Source organism: Mustela nivalis, assembly GCF_964662115.1.
Source record: "Mustela nivalis genome assembly, chromosome: 12".
NCBI classification, from domain to species: domain Eukaryota; kingdom Metazoa; phylum Chordata; class Mammalia; order Carnivora; family Mustelidae; genus Mustela; species Mustela nivalis.
In genome coordinates, this window is record NC_139031.1 from 81,801,607 (window position 1) to 81,821,034 (window position 19,428).

At 40.7% G+C, this 19,428-nt stretch overlaps 1 protein-coding gene across 9 annotated transcripts in view; it reads left to right on the forward strand.

Moving 5' to 3' along the window:
• Positions 1–19,428, forward strand: part of MAGI2 (membrane associated guanylate kinase, WW and PDZ domain containing 2) — a 1,346,145-nt gene that overhangs the window by 1,142,394 nt on the left and 184,323 nt on the right. For 7 of the 9 annotated variants that reach the window (XM_082691818.1, XM_082691820.1, XM_082691822.1 and 4 more), the window contains 2 exons: positions 12,868–12,899; positions 19,213–19,402. In XM_082691818.1, the coding sequence (XP_082547944.1) occupies positions 12,868–12,899; positions 19,213–19,402 (222 nt within the window). The remainder of the gene's footprint in view (positions 1–12,867; positions 12,900–19,212; positions 19,403–19,428) is intronic. The other 2 variants (XM_082691817.1, XM_082691819.1) reach the window with 1 other exon arrangement.

Consider the following 19,428-nt stretch of genomic DNA (forward strand, 5'->3'; position numbering starts at 1 on the left):
ATGGCTTTGATGATATTGAGGTATGTGCCCTCTATCCCTACACTTTGAAGAGTTTTGATCAGGAAGGGATGCTGTACGTCGTCAAATGTTTTTTCAGCATCTATTGAGAGTATCATATGGTTCTTGTTCTTTCTTTTATTGATGTGTTGTATCACATTGACTGATTTGCGGATGTTGAACCAACCTTGCAGCCCTGGAATAAATCCCACTTGGTCGTGGTGAATAATCCTTTTAATGTACTGTTGAATCCTATTGGCTAGTATTTTGTTGAGTATTTTCGCATCTGTGTTCATCAAGGATATTGGTCTATAGCTCTCTTTTTTGGTGGGATCCTTGTCTGGTTTTGGGATCAAGGTGATGCTGGCCTCATAAAATGAGTTTGGAAGTTTTCCTTCCATTTCTATTTTTTGGAACAGTTTCAGGAGAATAGGAATTAGTTCTTCTTTAAATGTTTGGTAGAATTCCCCCGGGAAGCCGTCTGGCCCTGGGCTTTTGTTTGTTTGGAGATTTTTAATGACTGTTTCAATCTCCTTACTGGTTATGGGTCTGTTCAGGCTTTCTATGTCTTCCTGGTTCAGTTGTGGTAGTTTATATGTTTCTAGGAATGCATCTGTTTCTTCCAGATTGTCAAATTTATTGGCGTAGAGTTGCTCATAGTATGTTCTTATAATAGTTTGTATTTCTTTGGTGTTAGTTGTGATCTCTCCTCTTTCATTCATGATTTTATTTATTTGGGTCCTTTCTCTTTTCTTTTGGATAAGTTGGGCCAGGGGTTTATCAATTTTATTAATTCTTTCAAAGAACCAGCTCCTAGTTTCGTTGATTTGTTCTATTGTTTTTTTGGTTTCTATTTCATTGATTTCTGCTCTGATCTTTATGATTTCTCTTCTCCTGCTGGGCTTAGGGTTTCTTTCTTGTTCTTTCTCCAGCTCCTTTAGGTGTAGGGTTAGGTTGTGTACCTGAGACCTTTCTTGTTTCTTGAGAAAGGCTTGTACCACTATATATTTTCCTCTCAGGACTGCCTTTGTTGTGTCCCACAGATTTTGAACCGTTGTATTTTCATTATCATTTGTTTCCATGATTTTTTTCAATTCTTCTTTAATTTCCCGGTTGACCCATTCATTCTTTAGAAGGATGCTGTTTAGTCTCCATGTATTTGGGTTCTTTTCAAACATCCTTTTGTGGTTGAGTTCTAGCTTTAGAGCATTGTGGTCTGAAAATATGCAGGGAATGATCCCAATCCTTTGATACCGGTTGAGTCCTGATTTAGGACCGAGGATGTGATCTATTCTGGAGAATGTTCCATGTGCACTAGAGAAGAATGTGTATTCTGTTGCTTTGGGATGAAATGTTCTGAATATATCTGTGATGTCCATCTGGTCCAGTGTGTCGCTTAAGGCCTTTATTTCCTTGCTGATCTTTTGCTTGGATGATCTGTCCATTTCAGTGAGGGGAGTGTTAAAGTCCCCTACTATTATTGTATTATTATGTGTCTCTTTGATTTTGTTATTAATTGGTTTATATAGTTGGCTGCTCCCACGTTGGGGGCATAGATATTTAAAATTGTTAAATCTTCTTGTTGGACAGACCCTTTGAGAATGATATAGTGTCCTTCCTCATCTCTTATTATAATCTTTGGCTTAAAATCTAATTGATCTGATATAAGGATTGCCACTCCTGCTTTCTTCTGATGTCCATTAGCATGGTAAATTCTTTTCCACCCCCTCACTTTAAATCTGGAGGTGTCTTCGGGCTTAAAATGAGTTTCTTGGAGGCAACATATAGATGGGTTTTGTTTTTTTATCCATTCTGATACCCTGTGTCTTTTGACAGGGGCATTTAGCCCATTAACATTCAGGGTAACTATTGAGAGATATGTATTTAGTGCCATTGTATTGCCTGTAAGGTGACTGTTACTGTATATGGTCTCTGTTCCTTTCTGATCTACCACTTGTAGGCTCTCTCTTTGCTTAGAGGACCCCTTTCAATATTTCCTGTAGAGCTGGTTTGGTGTTTGCAAATTCTTTCAGTTTTTGTTTGTCCTGGAAGGTTTTAATTTCTCCTTCTATTTTCAATGATAGCCTAGCTGGATATAGTATTCTTGGCTGCATGTTTTTCTCATTTAGTGCTCTGAAAATATCATGCCAGCTCTTTCTGGCCTGCCAGGTCTCTGTGGATAAGTCAGCTGCCAATCTAATCTTTTTACCATTGTATGCTACAGACTTCTTTTCCCGGGCTGCTTTCAGGATTTTCTCTTTGTCACTGAGACTTGTAAATGTTACTATTAGGTGACGGGGTGTGGGCCTATTCTTATTTTGAGGGGCGTTTTCTGAACCTCCTGAATTTTGATGCTCATTCCCTTTGCCATATTGGGGAAATTCTCCCCAAAAATTCTCTCCAGTATACCTTCTGCTCCCCTCTCTCTTTCTTCTTCTTCTGGAATCCCAATTATTCTAATGTTGTTTTGTCTTATGGTGTCACTTATCTCTCGAATTCTCCCCTCGTGGTCCAGTAGCTGTTTGTCCCTCTTTTGCTCAGCATCTTTATTCTCTGTCATTTGGTCTTCTATATCACTAATTCTTTCTTCTGCCTCATTTATCCTAGCAGTGAGAGCCTCCATTTTTGATTGCACCTCATTAATAGCTTTTTTGATTTCAACTTGGCTAGATTTTAGTTCTTTTATTTCTCCAGAAAGGGCTTTTATATCTCTCGAGAGGGTTTCTCTAATATCTTCCATGCCTTTTTCGAGCCCGGCTAGAACCTTGAGAATTGTCATTCGGAACTCTAGATCTGACATATTACCGATGTCTGTATTGATTAGGTCCCTAGCCTTCGGTACTGCCTCTTGTTCTTTTTTTTGTGTTGAATTTTTCCGTCTTGTCATTTTGTCCAGATAAGAGTATATGAAGGAGCAAGTAAAATACTAAAAGGGTGGCAACAACCCCAGGAAAATATGCTTTAACCAAATTAGAAGAGATCTCAAATCGTGAGGGGGGAGAAAGGGGATAGAAAGAGGTTCAAAAAGGAAGAAAGAAAAAAAAAGAAAACAAATAAGAAAAATATAAAAAAGAAAAAATATATATATTGGATAAACTAGTTAAAAAACGTTAAAAAAGAAAAAGGTAAAAGTTAAAAAAAATTTTATCACAAGGCGAGAAAAAAAACAAAATATGAAAAAGAAAAAAATTAACTGCAAGACTAAAAAAAATCACAAGGAAAAAACCATGAGTTCCGTGCTTTGCTTTCTCCTCCTCTGGAATTCTGCTGCTCTCCTTGGTATTGAAACCGCACTCCTTGGTAGGTGAACTTGGTCTCGGCTGGATTTCTTGTTGATCTTCTGGGGGAGGGGCCTGGTGTAGTGAGTCTCAAGTGTCTTTGCCCCAGGCGGAATTGCACCGCCCTTATCAGGGGCAGGGTGAGTAATTCGCTCGGGTTTGCTTTCAGGAGCTTTTGTTCCCTGAGCGCTTTCCGTAGAGTTCCGGAGGACGGGAATACAAATGGCGGCCTCCTGGTCTCCGGCCCGGAGGAGCTGAGAGCCCAGGGCCCCACTCCTCAGTGCGCCCTCAGAGAACAGCGCCCAGTTACTCCCGTCTGCCTGAACTCCGGCCCCGCTCCGAGCTCAGCGAGCCTGCGACCGGTTCAAGGTAACCCCGAGCTGCGAGCTTACTGTCGGCTCTGTCTCTGTAGCCGGCTTTCCCGTTCCAATACCCGCAAGGTTTGCGACACTCAGACACCCCCGATCCTTCTGTGACCCTGCAGGACCTGAGGCCACGCTGACCCCGCGTGGACTTCACCCCGGTTTAGCCTCTGGAGCGATGTCCCTCAGCGGAACAGACTTTTAAAAGTCCTGATTTTGTGCGCCATTGCTCCGCCGCTTGCCGGGAGCCGGCCCCTCCCCCTGGGGTCTATCTTCCCGTCGCTTTGGATTCACTTCTCCGCCGGTCCTACCTTTCAGAAAGTGGTTGTTTTTCTGTTTCCAGAATTGCTGTTCTTCTTCTCTTCGATCTGCCGATGGATTTTCAGGTGTTTGCAATCTTTAGATAAGCTATCTAGCTGATCTCCGGCTAGCTGATGTAGTCTCAGCCTGCTACTTCTCCGCCATCTTGACTCCTCCCCAAAAAGATTTTTAAAAATCTTTTTTTTATAAGGAAAAAAAAAGGAAGAAAAACTATAATAGCTTTGATTTAAAAATAAAAGGTCAGGGGGCACTTGGGTGGCTCCATTGGTTAAGTGTCTGACTCTGGCTTAGGTCATGATCTTGGGGTCCTGGGATCAAGCCCCGCATCAGGGTCTGTGCTCAGCAGGGAGTCTGCTCAAGGACTCTCTCTCTCCTTCTTCTTCTACCCTTCCCCCTGCTTATTCATTCTCTCTGTCTCTCAAATAAATAAATAAATCTTTAAAAAAATAAAATAAAAAGTCAGGGACATCTTCTGTGAGGAGGAGGTATTTAAGGGTGTTTAAGCTGACACCTAAGGAGAGTTAGAGGTAGCTGTGTGGAGGGTGAGAAAAGGTGGGCAAATGAAGGAGCCTGTGCAAAGTCCCTGTGGTTAGAAAAGTCTGACTTATTCAAGGAAATCCCGTGAGTGAAGAGGAGTGAACCATGAGGCCTCTGGGGAATAGTAAGGGGAGACCTACTAATAGGTTTTGTGTTTTATCCTAAATTCAGGGGGAAATCCACTGAGGGATTTTAAGCATAATCAGATTCTGTGATGACAACAAATTTGTTGTTGCTTTGATTCAGGCAGTAGATGATGGTGAGTATGGATTACAGCTGTGGCTGTGAACATGGAAAGAAGTGCACCTGAAAGAGATTTGGGAGGGAAGTCGGATTTGGTGATAAGGAATGGAGTATAGTGCAATGAGTATGAGGTGCCTTTGAGAGTTTAGGTTCAGGTGAGAGGGAGACATTAAGAATGAATTTCAGGCCCCTGTCTTTAAAACTCGGGAGGGCAAGTGAAAATTTACCAAAATGAGGAACAGAAGAGAAGATTTGGGGGAAACGATCAAGGGTTCCACTTTCACTATGTTGAATTTATGGTGCTTGTGAGACACCACAGCTCAATAAATATTTAATGTTGACGTATAGTAAAACAGACATTTAATCTTTCTGAAACTACTTCAAGACGTTTCTAGACAGGTTTCTCAAAAAAAAAAAAAAATACGCGTTGCTATATATTCATCGTTTTTAAAAAATTATTACTCTCAGAATTGAAACTTTCTATTTGTGAGTATTGCTACCATTTCACATTTTCTTTGCCAACTGTTTACAGCAGTTTATCTCTTCACCGCTCTTGGTTCTGTTCAGAACATTAAAAAAAAAAAAAACCCTTTGTAGTTTTTAATATGTTCTGCAAGCTCACCCCACTCTGAGTCTTAGCCTCCCTGACACAGTTCTTCCTCTTTCCCTGCAGGCCTTTATTCCTGTTCGAGGCTATTCACCTGGCCTGCTTTATTCTGAACACATTCTTTATGTAGCGGAGTTTATCAGAAGACAACATGTGCAGACTTATCCTTTCTAGATACTCATTGGGATTACTTTAAATGGTCAGACTGCTCTCTCCATAAGGAACAAAGCCAGGGGGGAAAATGCTGTTCGAAAACAGCTTCATGGTGTTTGTGAGGAAAACACTTTCATTTAAAAGATGCAGAAAGGATCCTTTTTTAAAGTCTTGTAGAGTGAGCCTCAGCTTACCACATAAAACAGATTCTGGCCAAAGATGACGACCAATTTGGGTTCTTCTCTGTAAACGGAGTATTGTGCTCGGCTAAAAGTTGGTGACAGGAGGTCTGGGTACCACCAGCAGAGTGTACCTTCCATACTTGCGTAAAGGAAAGGTGGGGGGAAGTTTTTGGCCCAAGTCACTTTCATTAAGAAAAAAATGCCCCGGGACGCCTGGGTGGCTCAGTTGGTTAAGCAGCTGCCTTCGGCTCAGGTCATGATCCCAGCGTCCTGGGATCGAGTCCCACATCGGGCTCCTTGCTCCGCAGGGAGCCTGCTTCTCCCTCTGACTCTGCCTTCCACTCTGTCTGCCTGTACTCGCTCTCTCTCTCTCTCTCTCTTACAAATAAATAAATAAAATCTTTAAAAAAATAAAAAAAATAAATTAAAAAATGCCCCTTTCTGACTTCGAAAACTTCAACAGATTATCTAAAGGAACTGCATTTTAGTAACTGAATTTTAGTAAGACATACGTGAATCAGTTAAAACCCAGGAAGAAAGTGAATAACACTGAACTACTTTTAATGGAAATTAGTCCTTTACCCTGTTGGCTCACATGTACCAAAGGCTGAATTTTTTACGGAAAATTTGCCAGACTGCGGGGATAATGAGAGGATCCTTAAATTAAAGATTAACTTTATTAGTGGTATTTTTCTCCCTCAAATTAACCCTAACAGGAGATTCTAAAAACCCTGGGGCATTTTTCCCCCTTTGGGAAACTTCAAAAAAATGATTATCTCTTTTGGAAGACTTTCTAACAGTCCTTGAAATATTTTCAGAAATGTAGTAAGAACATGAGTGTCCTTTATTCCCTCTAATCCTTTGTGAGAAAGGATAACTTTAGAGGTAGAAGGGTCTGTGTGGGGGGTCCAGGTGAGTTTCCTGTCCTCCAGCAGGACACCACAGGAACTGTGAAAAAGAAATTCTCTTTCTTACTCTTTTATCCTCTCTCACACTCAGGCGATATGCACATACTTCTGCTTTTCTTCTCTTCCCTCTTCTATGGCTTTCTTTTCTTTTCTTTTCTTTTTTTTAAATAACGGTGAAATAGACATAAAATGGGTCACGTTAGTCACATGTAAGGGGACAGGTTCAGTAGTGCTAAGTACGTTCACACTGTTGTACCTTCTTTTTTAAGCAAAACAGAACAGAGCTCTTAATAAACCAGAGCGGGACATCTGCAGTGAAACAGGTTTTTATTTCAAAGTGCCTCCTACTTCTTTTCTATTGCTTAAAGAAAAAGAGAAATATAAAACATTTCCCCTGCATCTCTATCATTTTTAGTAACTGCAGAATTCCCTATAAAATACATGAAACTGCAATGATAATCTTCAAAACCAGAGTCATATGTTGCACAAAGTACTTCAGTTGAAGGGGAACCCATTTCACATTCTGCAAATGGAAGTTCAGTCTATCAAATGGACTATAGAGGCATATTGAAAGATTTAGTTCTGTTTGGGGGAATTTCTAGAAATCTGGGGGGAAAAATTGCCTTGGCATTATTCCAAATTGAAGATAACCATCATGGAACTCTCTGATCTAAGTCACTCTTCATTGTGTTTTGATCTCTTATTCAAAGTGGGGTGATTTTAAAATTTCATCATGTTGTTGCTGTGTGAAAATAAATAAAATAAAAAATCTTACCCAACCACTTACAAATGCACACTAGAACAGGGCTCTCCTTCAGAACTACTGTGACTATATTGATAGTTTTTCATTCTGGGTATCATGTGTCAGAAGTTAGTTTTGAAAAGAGCCGCTTTGTGGAACCTTCCCCTTGAGAACAGGCAATGTTGCCAACCAGTCGCCAAGCAATCGGAAAATGGCTCTTTGTGATGCTCACACTGGCCACAGAGTTCTGCATGTCATGAGGGGAGGCCTCTGTCAAGGCTGATGATGGACAGACAACCAACAGAAGCCAATAATCTGCATAGCAAATGGAATGTTCTGCTGTTCCTCTAAAGCAAAAGTCCTAACAACAAAACATTGAACGGGGTGCAGGAAAAGGAAATATTAAATAATTTCTGGGTCTCTTGCTTCATTGAATGGGGTATTATCTGCAGTAGATATTACGATTTTGTTTTTTTTAATGTTCTGATAAGGTGTTCAGATTTAGCAAATAAAAAATACAGAATTCCAGGGGTGCCTGGGTGGCTCAGTCCATTAAGGGTCTGACCTTGATAAGGTCGTGATCTCAGGATTGTGAGATTAAGTTCCACACTGGGTGTGGAGCCTGCTTGACAGTCTCTCTCTCTCTCCACCCTTCCCCACCCCACTCCCATGTGCACTCTCTCAAACAGACAGAATTCCCATTTAAATTGAATTTCAGATGAAGAGCAGAAATTTTTTTTTAAGATTTTATTTATTCATTTGACAGACAGAGATCACAAGTAGGTAGAGAGGCAGGAAGAGAGAGAGGGAGGAAGCAGGCTCCCTGCTGAGCAGCGAGCCAGATGCGAGGCTGAATCCCAGGACCCTGAGATCATGACCTGAGCCAAGGCAGAGGCTTAACCCATTGAGCCACCCAGGTGCCCCCCAATTTTTTTTGTATGAGTATATCCTATATAACATATATCTCATGTAATACACAGCACATACTATACTAAAAAAAAAATCATTCTCTATCTGAAATTCCAATTTAACTGAGCATATTGTATCTTATCTGATAGCCATCTTCCTGTAATTTACTAAAAGTTGTATTTATTGATATGTAGAATTCAGTTCAAGTTTCAATATGAAATCACTGTTGTCTTTGGTTTTCAAGTACTGAAATTTCTTATATAAGCTCTTTGTGCTGGGCTTCTGTTTCTCTGCCCATCTCACTGTGCTTTCAGGAGCAGAATGAAAAATTTATTTTAGTTTTATGACTAATGAAGACAGATTTTAGAAATCTAATAACACTTTGAGCTTCATAGTAAATATATCTAAATTTTCCCATTTTTTCTTTTTTTTCCCCTTTTAGGTCCCTACTTAAGGTTTGTTAGCCTATAACTATACCTTAAGGTCTTTTACTTTGTTCCTCAGAGTAAGGATTAAATAATTATGTTTCCATTTGTGCATATACAAACACATACCAATAAATGATTAATATGGAAAAGATGGGTCATTATAAAGAAATTTGATTCCCAAAAGGGAATATAATATACTGCTTTCTGTAGAAGTAGGGGGAAAAAAAACTAAAACAAAAAGATGATGTTACTATCATTTTAAAGAAATACTCTTTTTTCTACAAATTAGGTTCACAGCTCTGAAAGATTAAGAAAAAGTTATCTAGAGCCTTGTTCTGTTTCCCTATGGAGAGTGGTGGTGGGAAACCCAAAACTCATACTTGGAGCAGACCAAACCTAACTTGCTTCTGTCTCCAAATAGAATGATTCCAGAAAAAGAAAAATTACAGAAATAAGGATTTAAAAGTTTTTCCTTTATTTTTGTTTATTTTATATAAACATTAATTAGGATAAACTTGGTTTCCAAGAGCAGCCATCCTACAAAAAAAAAAAAATATTGTACATTTGTAATATATAATAGCTTCGTCCACACTATTCTACCATTTCCGTAGCTCTTCCAATGGAGTTGAGCAGAAAGTTGAACTTTAATCATCTAGAAAACTTGACTTTCTGGCTTTATCAAACCAAATCGAGTATATCCAAGATAAGAATTTTCTATTTATCTTCATTTAAATGTCTATAGCATAATTGATAATTTGCCAAAGAAACACAGAGGGCCACATAAGTTATTTCTATTGGGGAAGATCTATTCTGATACTATTCCTTACTACCCAAAATTAGTTACTGCCTAGCAACCAGCCTCTTTTTGACAGTGTCTTAGAAAGGCTAATGATGGCTTCAGACTGAAGGCTCTGCAGCACAACTCAGTGTTAGAAATACTCCAGAAACTGCCATAATAGGAGCAGGACAGGGATCCTGGGTCACACCAATGGTCTGGGGTCAGCCTAAATGAAACAGCCTTAAAAGAATGGGGAGCCAAAGTACCTCAGATGAGAGGTGGTCATGGTAAACATCCCTGTCTCCTTGTCTCTTGACCAGTGACCCTCTTATGCCATTTTAGTTCTGACACCAGAATTGCTGAGAGGTCAGATGATTACACATTTTCCGGATGAGGAATAATCATCTTTTAGCATAATGTCCCATGCAGAGACAAGAGCTCTGTAACAGAGTGACCATTTTTTTTTTAAGATTTTATTTATTTATTTATTTGACAGAGAGAAATCACAAGTAGATGGAGAGGCAGGCAGAGAGAGACAGAGGGAAGCAGGCTCCCTGCTGAGCAGAGAGCCCGATGCGGGACTCGATCCCAGCACCCTGAGATCATGACCTGAGCTGAAGGCAGTGGCTTAACCCACTGAGCCAGCCAGGTGCCCCCAGAGTGACCATTTTTAATACATTTGTATCAAAGTGTAAAAACTCCCATCACCTTACAAAAATAGAACAGTAAATACTCAAAATCCATTCCAGCGCTCCAGGAAGAAGGTGATGGTGCAAAGAAAGCAGAGGAAATAATTGAATGTTTTGACATTGTGCAACTGTACAAATGACATCTTTTGCAGAAGACCTGTTGCTGGTAATTCCACACATCAACAAATTTTATCCTTCGCTGAAACTAATGGTTAATTGGCCAATAGGTTACAATTTTATTTTTTATTTTATTTTTTTTAATTTTTACTGTAGACTTAGCAGTCAATTTGTTTTTATTGGCATTTTTACAAAGTAAGTCAAGGAGACAAATGTATTTATCTGTAACTTTCACTCTCAGCTGCTTCCAAAATAAGATGGGATTAGACCCTTCTAATTAAGTTATAATTGAACCACATGTCGAACAGAATTTTTTCATTAGTTGGAAAGATAGGAACTTACAGGATACGTAAGATGAGCTGATTCTTCTCATCTCCTTAGGTAGGATGGTTATTACACTTGAGCATTGCTTGAACTCTGGGTTCCAAAAAAAGCTGAGCAACCTGATAGATTATGTACCTTCCCTCTTTGCATAAAATGAAGAAGCATCAGGTCTTTACAACGTGCATTGAGGGACCAGTTAGTCTTTATGCTGTGCCTGAGCAGGATTGCTTAAGCATCTAGAGAATTGGGTGTCCCAATTTCTGCAGATATTTCCTATAAATGGGCTACAGTTTTCAACTATTACCATTTTATAGGATCCCAGTTTTTAAGCGTGATAAACACACAGTATGTGACTTTTTTTTTTTTTTTTTTTTTTTTAGATTTTACTCATTTTATTTGACAGAGATCACAAGTAGGCAGGAAGGCAGGCAGAGAGAGAGGAGGAAGAGACTCCCTGCTGAGCAGAGAACCCGATGTGGGGCTCGATCCCAGGACCCTGGGATCATGACCTGAGCCGAAGGCATAGGCTTTAACCCACTGAGCCACCCAGGTGCCCCTGTGACTTATTTTTAATATTTCACTTCTATTGGGCACTTTTCAGATACCAACTAACATTAACATGAGCAAATTTGCTGTTTTGGCTTACCAGTGCCAGTACATGTCAGCCGTCTCTCTCCCTTCCCCACCATTATTTTTAAGCTTGTTTTTATTACTTTAAAAAAAAAAATGATACCATGTGATGATAATAATAAAAGAAAAAAGGAAAAGGAATTAATCTCTCTTTTGCTTTTCATTATCTAAATGGTCATTTGGATTACAACAGAGACAGTCCAATCTGCATACCATTTGGGGTATTTTTGTTTTCTTTTCTTGTTTTTGTTTTTTCTTTGCATACCATTTGTGATCATAAATGTTGCTCAGTAAAATCGGAAAAAATAAAGCATGGCTTTGTTGATATATGAGTCATTCAATTAATAAGCAGTTTGAGCTACTTCTTCATGCACAATATTCCTGGCACTAGCATAATAAACAGATACCTGCTCAGAGAAGATCTCCATGGGAGATCAGTCCCCAAAGAGTTATGCTTTTATACTAGAATCCGATTCTAGTATATAGGTACAGACATTATTTTTAAATTTAAGACTAATGAGCTCTTCTGTAAGCAGCCCAAAATGATATCTGAAAATGGTTTGCTATTCACTTGGCCCAGAAAACCTCACAAAATCATGCAAACCAAGAGATTCAGATCTCCATATTCACTTTTAAAAACACATGTGAAACTGCCCAGACCATCAGGGGTATGCAGATCTGGAAAGCCACCAAGGATCTGAAAGACTTTCACTTTGCAGAAGCAGGGTTTGACATTCCGTGGCCACACTGGTGGAGTTGGTAGGTGTAGGTTGGTAAGTGTGCTGAACGGGCTGAACGGCAGGGCTGGACACAGGGTTGGTGAGCCAGAAAGAGCACTGAGTTTTTACTGCACATGCTTAATAATGCAGACAGTAATGCTGAACTGAAGGGTATAGATGTAGATTCTCTGGTCATTGAGCACATCCACGTGAACAAAGCCCCCAGATGTGGTGTGGAATTTACAGGGCTTGAGGCCACATTAACCAGACATGATGAGCCCCTCCCTGCTGAGTCCAGATGATCCTTCCTGAAAAAGAGCAGCCTGTTCCTAAACCGGAAGAGGAGGTTGCAGAGAAGAAAAAGATAACCCAGAAAAGACTGAAGAAACAAAAACTTGTGGCCCAGGAGTAAATCCTGCATAAAATAAATGCAAATTAAAAAAAAAAAAAAAAGGAAAACAATTGTAGGACTCAGAAGTCTTGTTGATTGCTTTTTAACCAGATAAAGAACAATTCTGCTGTACACAAAGCAGAATTATTTTTTACTAGGCAAAGTTATTTACCTTGAAGAATTTAATTTCTGTCTATATTCTCTCTGTCCCTCTTCTCCCTACCCTCCTCCCACCCTGCCACCCTCCCCCCATTCTCCAGCTATGGACTCAGAAATCCCTAAGGATGGCTCAGTATTAGATCTTGTAACACAGCTCACCATTTGCCGTGGTTTACCTTCTCTGTGCCTCAGACTCCTTAGCCATCGAATAAGGACATGTTCTTAGAATAATTAACATAATTCTAGTGAAATCATTTGGGCTCCTTGAAGAAAAATGTAGCATATTTTGTCAGGCAATGAATTAATATTAATGCAATCATCTGAATATCATGCCACCCGTAAGTGGTAGCAGGTTATATTTTCAAAGTTCAAATATTGTTTTCTTTATTACAGGTTTCTTTTCTCCATGGAAAACTCCAAAGCCTGTAAGTTGGAATTATTATGCTTCCTTCTTTATTTCTAGTTATTATTGCAATCCCAGTAAATAAGAGTTAATTGGGTGACCGCAAAATCTCTTTTACCTCTGAGATTCTGTGATGTCAAAAGCACAAATCCTGTGTCCCTATGTCTTGTACTTGTCCCACAAATACAAAAATAGCATGTCTTCCATTCCTGTAGAGGCAATTATTCCTGTTTTTTTAATATACTTAGAAAATGGGCATTAGCACTGTTCAATATGGAGTACTCTAGAAACCTTTTGTTTTCCCCCGTCAGGAAAAACTGTAGTCTTCATAATATGGAATTTTCAGACAAGATGCAAATTGTGTTCCTAGAGGTCTGGACCTACAAATTAAATCTGGTGCATAAGGAATTTAGCTTTGCATATATTCATATGTTTATATTCACTTTTTGATGTATTTGCTAAATAATGCGTGTGTGAATGTTGTAGAGACGTACATATTCCACCAAACCTGGCAATCACTCAACTTCTGAACCTCCTTCAGAAGCTGGTGATCTCCACCATCACCTAATCTCTCTGGGCCTAGTTCCCTCATGAATCGTGATGCCGATATAGGAGGCTGATGGATTTTAATCATCTTTCTGTGTGGCTAGGTTAGCCAAGTAGACTTTGCAAATAGAAGTAATTTCTCCTTGCCATTAGATTGAAACTAGTTACTGGCCAAGTCCCCAGAACTGACACTGGTTTTCTGGGATCCTGTTTCAAGGTGGGCTAGAATACCATGCCCTGCCAGAGATGTCTAAAACCCACAAGTAAAAGAGAACTATAGCAAAGTGATTCAAGTCAAAAACAAAACACAGGGAATCACTTCTTGCACCTACATCTTTTCTTCCCTCTCACACAGAGCAGCTCAGATGAAAGTGGCCCCAAGTCTGGCCAGCGAGTAGGGAATTCTCGGCTTAACTTAGGCTTCTCCTGTTTCTTTCACAGAGGGAATATTTAACTGCTTGATTTTCTGTTTTTACAAAGGGAGGTAATATAATTTTGCATCCTTTTCAAGTTCATAACTGGCTTAATTAAATAACATAATGGTTTGAAAATGTGAAAGTGAAGTGCTACTGAGCCCTCTCATATGCCTGAGCTCCAGGTATCTCTGAAAGAGACGTAAGGAAACCAGGAGCTGGAGATGAGGGACTGATCTGTCAGAGCTGCAGACCCTCATCATCAACCATGTCCTCCTTAAGGACTGTCCCATCTGGTCTACAGAGAAGATCAGATGGGCAAACTGGACCCATGTGGGTTTAGTAAACCATTAAGTGATGTGCATGGTTTGAAAAGAGGTAGTTTTAAAGTGTTTAAAATGAAATTTGTTTTATCTTGGCCAAAATACAAATAATTTCTTCCTTTTATCCCCAAAGTTAATCTTTGCGTCTGTGGTTATACACATCTTTATCTAATTTAACAAGGAACCTTGCAACTTCATCATGGTGCTCCAATTATGCAATTTAGTGATTTCCTTATATGTACCACATTTACACAAATTATGCCATTTGGCATAATTACAGCATTTTCTGTCATTATGGTAATTACATCCAGAGTCAATAATTCCCAAAAAGGTTTTATAGAACTCAAATTACAATTAATCCTGAACCCACACGTCCCTTCCAAAGCTAAGGCTTGGACTTTCAGGTTCTAGACTGAGGATATAGGACTGTCAATGTAATGTCCTCCATGTATCCGCCAGAAGCTCTTTAAACTATGGACTGTAATGAGAAGCAGTATGATACACGTTTGGGAGCACAGGCTCTGAAGGCATACTGCCTAGGGTCAAACTTTGCTTCTTCTCCAGTATCTGTATGACCTTCAACTAGATACAGACACTTAAGTTGTCTGTATCTCAAGCTCTGTCTGTAAAAGGGGAATAGCGATACTACCCCACTCATATGGCCATCATGAAGAGTCTCAGTCTATGTAAGTTGCTTAAAACGGTGCCTCTAAAAATATATTGAGCTCAAAAATATAAAGCACTGTCATCCTAGAAAGCAAACCCTCCATGCATAAAACCTCAATAAATTAGTGGCTCTATAAAATGAACATAGTTTACCGAAGCATTCATCGAAACAAATATATAAATATATACATACAGTGTATGGATTGATAGACACTTTCCTCTCAGAATTGACAGCATCTGTAGTCAGGATGAGGAAATGTTATCCCGAGTAAGATCTCTCCTCCTCCTGGTCCTGTGTGACTTCCTAACCCTCTTCTGTCCTACTCATCTACATCTTAAGCTAATCTGCGTTGAGATAGTCATTTCCTTGGCAACAAGTTATATACTAATTGTAGTGAGTTCTCCTTCTCTCTCTCTGGAAGAGATCCAAGTTCGTTCTTCAAGTACAGAATCAAACCAAATGCCTCTTCATATTCCAGCCCTGCCCTAAAACAGTGAGGGGGTGCATTTAGACTACACCAGCTTCAATAGAAAGCAAACAGTTTCTCAGCAGAGTACTTTGTGGGAGGTGGGGCACTGCCTTATTCACAAGCCCTCAACTTGCAGTGTGCCCCCTCAAAGAGAAGGTGGTTCCATCCTGATTGGGTTTTCCTGTTTTATCGTTCAAGGTCCTGTTGTGGACTACATGTCCACTCTGTCCGCTGACAGTTCAGTGACTCTACATTCATTCAGTCAGGCATTCATTCTTTCATTCATTCACCAAGGCCTGTAGAGCTATAAGGTTTCTCCCAGACACTGAAAACAGCCTCATTTCCACTTTTCCTTACCTTAGTGAGATGCCTAGGCTTGGACACCATGGCGACTGTACAAGGCCCATTCAGAAGCCTTTGAGAGGGAAATGTCTGGCAGGAGCGTAACTCTAGATAGGCCGACATCAGGAAGACACTGGGTGAAACAAGTGAGACCCAAGGGCCTGGACGATGGGACAGGATCAGAATCTAGGGTGTCCAAGAAAGTTGAGACGAACAAGTGAGTAGAGTGTTCCAGCTGGAACACATAAGTCCAGAGACCACGTTGTCTAAGAAAGTAAGAAGTCAACAGAGTGCACCCTGCAAAAGATGCTGTCAGATCAGCACACCAGCCCCAGTGAGCAAGGGGGAACCTCTGACCCCAGGGCAGGTGGTTTGCACCGTGGTCTTCAGGGCCGAAGCCAACAAATAACTCGATCTCGGGGTGGGGAGCAAGTCTGCTTCTTCGCTAATTTCATGGGTGCAGTGATTTTCTGCTCTACAGTCTTTTAAGAAAGGCTGACAGAGTGACTCAGGGGTTGATGAATGTCACAGCAAGATGTTGTGAATGCTTTACTAAGCATAAACCGGACTCTTGACTAATTCCCCCGTTTCCGTGCTATAGGAATTGTAGAATTTGTCACTCTGCCCCAGTAACCTTCCCAACAGTGCCCAAAGCATTATTTGTTCTGTAGTTTTATGAATGTTTTTTAGAAATACTAATATTTCACTTGAAGCATGTTTGCTCCAATGATTGCACATGAACAATACATATACTAGCAAGACCTATGTGGGTATCAGCTCCCCCTCAGCAGAAGATGAGAGAAAGCAATAGATAACAGCTGAAGCCTGTGTATGACAAGTGGGATTCTACAGCCACGCAGTCCACGTATCTAATTTATTTACTGTTTAGAAGTTAGAATCTTATGTTTGGAAACAGAAGGGAGAAAGTCACAGCCACAGTGTATCCACATAGTGCCGAAAGCCAGTCACTTTAAATGAAAAATCGAAAAAGAATATGACTTTACCCACAAATGTGGGTCTTCTCATCATAGCAAAGACACAGAGAGTGGATGACCAAAGAAACCCAGAATGGCTTCCTAGATGAATTTTGCTATCAAATGAATTATGAGGGGCAGATTTTTACTAAATGGGAGCAAAAGGGCCACTGAGCAGAACATTAGCGAAAATTCTAAGCAAATTTGCCAGTTATTCCCCTCAATGTGTTATTGTGAAAAGCACTCCCGTCAGAGTACTAATTGGGTTGACCTGGGGTCTCCTGCTGACAGCTGCTGGACCTCTTTGCATTTTCCAGATTATGTTTCATATGAGGGACTTGAGCTTCCCTAGGAATTTTCCATCTTCATTAGGTATAGAAACTTTGTTTAAGTGAAATCTGTTTAAGCCCACGCAGAAAAGAAATGAAAGTGAAGCCAATTGTCTTAGTCCCTTCAGACTGCTGTACCATAGACTGGATGGCTTCTAAACAGTAGCAATTTATTCCTCAAAGTTCTGGAGGCTGGAAGTCCAAGATCAAGGTGCTGACGGGTTCAGTCTCTGGTGAGAGCCCACTTGCTAAAAGCGGTCTTTTCTCTGAACCTCAGCTGGCAGAAGGGTCTTCGAGACTCTTAGTCTCCATTATAAAGGCACTCAGCCCATTCATGAGGACTCCACCCTTGTGACCTAATTGCTCCCCCTCAAGACCTTCCCTCTTAGTACCCTTACCTTGGGCATTAGAATTTTAACATATAAATTTGGGAGAGAACTCAAACATTCAGACCATAGTATCAGTCTTACTAAGAGGCAGGTTAGTGACCCATTTCTTTCATAGTTTGCTGGCTCACGTGACACCTGCCACAGCCCCAGATAGGTGAGGAAGTCACGGGGAACTTTGTTTTACAAAGTGACATGCACGGTATGTGGTACCTCATGTTCCCTCCATGTTACCTCTCTCTTCATGTTACCTCACGTTCTACACTCCCAAGGGTGTAGAGCCCTAACCGAGACATAACCGCAGGGAAACAAAAGCAGGCCAGGTCAGTAGGGGACAGAAGATTATAATCCTGCCAAATTCAAAACAGTGTGTATCAAAGCTAGTTTGTTTGTATGTTTGTTTGCTTTAAAAAAAAGTACAGTCATGAGTCAGCCAGATTGTGGGGGGAAAGAATAGCTGACCATAGTTTATTGATGATTTCATTCATTCACTAAATTAACATTTTCTGAGCTTACTCTGTGTTGGTAAAACAACAATATGGAAGAGTCTGTCCCTGGCAGGATCTGTCCCCAACGTGCTCTGTTTGAGGACACACAGGTAGACTTGCCATTATCCTTAAGCATCATGAGGGTCAGGTGTGAGGACTGGGTAGCGATGCTATGGGAGCATCCAGAAGGATGTGTAACCAGTTCAGGAATGGTCAGCAAAGGCCTTCCAGAAAAGACATCTTATCCAAGTCTAGTAGCCTTCTGGTAAAGGGAGGAAGGGAATTGGGAAAGTGGAAAGGTAAAGTTGGCAGGAGAAATTAAGAAAGTACACAAAGGTGCAGGGGCAGGAGAAAATCTGGTGGATCCTAGGGACTGAGAGGAGAGACCATCAGTGAGTATGAGAACCGGGAGCAGGAAGTGGGTCATGAGGAGCCACTAATGCCCCAGCAGGGAGGTTAGCCTTAAGCCTGAAGACCATGCTGACCCAATGCAGAAGTTTAGACAAAAGGATAACCTGATCGAAGTTTTACACAGAGCAGGTTTATTCAAACCAGAAGAGTACAACTTGAGATGAATCGGTTGACTGTTGAATGTAGTAGGTGAAGTCGGTGGTACAAACAGGTGGTCTCAGTTAACCGGGCTCTCTACTTGGTAAAACAGTATTAGTCTTCGCCTTATCTACCTCACAGGGCCATGGTGCAGATCAAAGAACGTACTGTGTGTGAGAAAACATGGTGAGCTGGGAAGAGTTCTAGAGATCTTTAATAGATTGTAGTGGCAGCAACCTCAGCAGTAGCATTTTGGGGAAGAAACTGCCAGACTGACACCAAATGAGGCTTCACAGAAGACTTTGAACAATTCATAAATCCCAGATCGTTGCATTACTCCTTCAAACTGTGAGGAAAGTGACTGATGTTCAGGTATAGGAGATTATGGGATATGCGTTGGTGTCAAAAGAATACACAGAGACTACTTTTCTTCTGCTTTAGTAAAAGTGGTGTAATGGATCTGGGCCAGTTCCACACATTTCTGCACACTTACGTATAGTTATCTGGAGGTACGTGTTATCTTTCTTGGGTAGCAGAAGAAAACGCTCAGAGAGATTAAGCGATTTGCTAGAGATTACCAGCAGTAGGTGACAAGGTTGTGTCAGTTCCCATTCAGAAGTCCGGCACTGCTGGTGTTGAATACTGTCTACAGTACTTTAATATAGAGACCCAGAATCTTTTCTCACACTTATTCCCAAGTCGTAAATGGTTCGTGGAGGAAACATCCACAGGGCAAGAAGATCTAACTGAGGAGAGCCCACAGGGCGGGAGGGTCTGATTTAAAGGGTGAGGGTTACAGTACGTGACGAGGAAGAGTTCAGCCATCTTCTGTTCTCTTTCACTTTCCAGATGATGGACCGCTGGGAGAATCAAGGCAGTCCTCAAACGAGTTTATCTGCTCCGGCCGGACCGCAGAATCTGCCTTTCCCACCCGCCCTTCACAGGACGTCCTTCCCTGACTCAACAGAGGCCTTTGACCCAAGGAAGCCTGACCCATACGAGCTCTACGAGAAATCTAGAGCGATTTATGAAAGTAGGCGTAAGTGAAAGCCACATAAAACAAGG